The sequence below is a fragment of the Arachis ipaensis genome, chromosome B7 (genome assembly GCF_059453495.1).
Source record: "Arachis ipaensis isolate K30076 ecotype BB chromosome B7, ASM5945349v1, whole genome shotgun sequence".
Classification (NCBI taxonomy): Eukaryota; Viridiplantae; Streptophyta; class Magnoliopsida; order Fabales; family Fabaceae; genus Arachis; species Arachis ipaensis.
In genome coordinates this window covers 129,503,804-129,506,348 of record NC_142442.1, presented here as the reverse complement: position 1 = coordinate 129,506,348, position 2,545 = coordinate 129,503,804, and the positions used below count along the sequence as shown (strand labels likewise).

General features: G+C 37.8%; 1 protein-coding gene across 1 annotated transcript; it reads right to left on the bottom strand.

Moving 5' to 3' along the window:
- Positions 1–1,577: 1,577 nt before the first annotated feature.
- Positions 1,578–2,257, bottom strand: LOC148554102 (uncharacterized). Its single transcript, XM_088494987.1, has 2 exons — positions 1,985–2,257; positions 1,578–1,862 (listed from the first exon to the last, which is right to left on the bottom strand). Exons 1-2 carry the CDS (start codon positions 2,255–2,257, stop codon positions 1,578–1,580), a joined length of 558 nt encoding a protein of 185 aa, XP_088351113.1.
- Positions 2,258–2,545: the final 288 nt, after the last annotated feature.

Here is a 2,545-nt window from a genome sequence, read left to right as displayed (position 1 = left end):
TCAACACTTCCATCATCTTTGAGTTTAGTTTTGAATACCCATTTGCAGCCAATCGCGCGTTTCCCTTTCGACAGAGTAGTAAGAAACTAAGTGTTGTTCTTCTCTAGAGCTTCAAGTTCTGCACTAATGGCCTGCTGCCAACAAGGATGCACAATTGCTTATTGATAGATTTTTGGTTCTTCAACGGTGGAAAATGCTAAGGATAGGTTCCTATGTGAAGGTGACAGTGACTTGTAGGATAAGACATCACTTAGTGGATATTTGCATCGGGTTGCAGGAGCTGAAGATGATTGGCAAGTTGGTCCTGTGTTTAATAAGGAGAAGTGAAAGTCTCTTAGGTAAGAGGGGGTCTCCGTTCTCTGGAGGATCACCTAATAAGCCCATCAGGTAGTGTAGTATTTTGATGTTGTGTAATAGTATGTGATGCAGTTTGAAATTCATGTTGTTATGGTGAATGATTATGTGGTAATGTGTGTAAGGGAGAACTCGAAACTATTTGAGAAGATGTGTTTGGACTAAGAGATGCACACAGTGTATTATTGGATGAGAAGTGAGTGATATTTTGTGAATGAGAGTGAATGATTGAATTAAAAGGATCTATAAATTGATGAATATGATTTTCTGGTTCTGGTATAGAATCAGAGATGCCATGAGTAATTAAATTAAAAGGAAAAAGATTCTCATAGAACTCAACATCTCTAGAAAGAAGCATTTCTCTAGTTTTTAGATCATGAAAAAGGTAGCCTTTAACTCCTTGTTTATACCCCAAAAAAGCGCATTTTCTATCTCTTAATCAAGCTTTTTTTGATGAGCTGAAGTGGTGGCAACATAAGCAAACCAGCCAAATACTCAAAAGTAGTTAATATCTGATAGGTTGTCATATAGAATTTGGTATGGGGACTACTTATTTTTCAAAATTATGCTGGGAATCCTATTGATTATGTAAATGGCTTGAGCACTTGCATAGTTCCAAAAATATTTTGGAATATTTGTTTGAAACATGAGTGCTCGAGTCATACCTAGTATATGTTGATGTTTTCTCTCAACAATGCCATTTTATTAAGGAGTTTCAACACAACTAGTTTAGTGGATAATGCTCTTGGCTTCATACTATGCTTGCATTTGGAACTCTAATCCATTGTCAGTTTGGATTTTTTTAATTGTTTTGTTGAACTGACAATGGTGATATAATTAAAAGGCATCTAAAGAAAATATCACATGGTGTGTGGCCTCTGAGTTTATTACCTGGGTACTACTGCAAAATACATTGAGAGACATTATGAAAGCTATACCTTGGTTTGATGGAAGTGATACCATCTGATTTGTTGTACCTATTGTCTTTGGTATTCGTTGTGCATCTGATTGTTGTAGCAGAGACAATAGCACACGTTTTTGCTCTAGGGTAAACTCTAGCTCAACTTTACTGTCCTCTCCAATAACGTTGTTGTTTGTATCATAATTCTCTTTAGCAACTACATTGTTGATGAAGCTTGTTCCACCTTGCTTGAAATGAGGTGGCATTCCATGTTCTTGTAACACACGTCAACCAACTGGCCAGTCTTACCACAATATGAACATTATTTTGAAGATCCTCTTCCTCTTTCTCTGCCAGCTCCTCTGCCATGCCCCCTTCTTCTATTTGCTTGAGGAGTGTTGCTTGAAGTGTTCATGAGGGTTCTAGCATCGAGTATAGGTTCAGTCTGATGTATTTGCCTTTCTTGCTGAAGTAGCAGGGAGAAAGCTTGGTCAATCTTTGGCATTGGCTTCATCAACATGACTTGAGACTTTACATGAGAATAAACTTCATTCAATCCTTTCAAGAATTGCACGACATAGGCATCCTCTCTGTAGTTTCTGACAATCTCCAAACCACACGCACAATTAGTCGCTGCACATGTTACACAAGGGGGTATAGGTCGCAGATTTTCAAGCTCTTCTCAAATTGCCTTTAATTTGGTGAAGTTTGTTATGACGGAGAGTTCACCTTGCTGATTGCGCTTAGCTCATCATCAATTTCATCGATCTTGAATATATTTTCTTGACTATACCTGTGTTCTAGGTCTCGCCACAAATCTGCCGGAACATCGTGCCAGATCACACTTTGAGCAATTTTTGGACTTAATGCCAAGGTTATCCAAGAAACAATGTAATCGTTGCATATATCCCATGCTTCATATAATGGATCATTCACATCTGGTTTTTCAATTGAACCATCAATAAATTTTACCTTATTTTTTGATCTTAACGCTCTCCACATTATTTTTTCCAACTGTGGTAATTTGAAGATGTCAAGATCGTAGTGATTAGAGGGGATCTTGGACTTTCATCAGGATGCAGGTAGTACGAACTCAACAGATCTGTGAGAGGACTCATGTTCTTCCTTGCATGCTAAGATTGCATGATGTTGAATTGATTCATCATATTCGCAAAGGTGTGCATGTCCATGTTTGGAAGCTCGTTTATCTAATCTGGCGCTATATGTATCAATGAATCTTTTAGCGTTCAAGATTCATGACTTCTTCTCTAAACTCGTTGATCAGAAAAC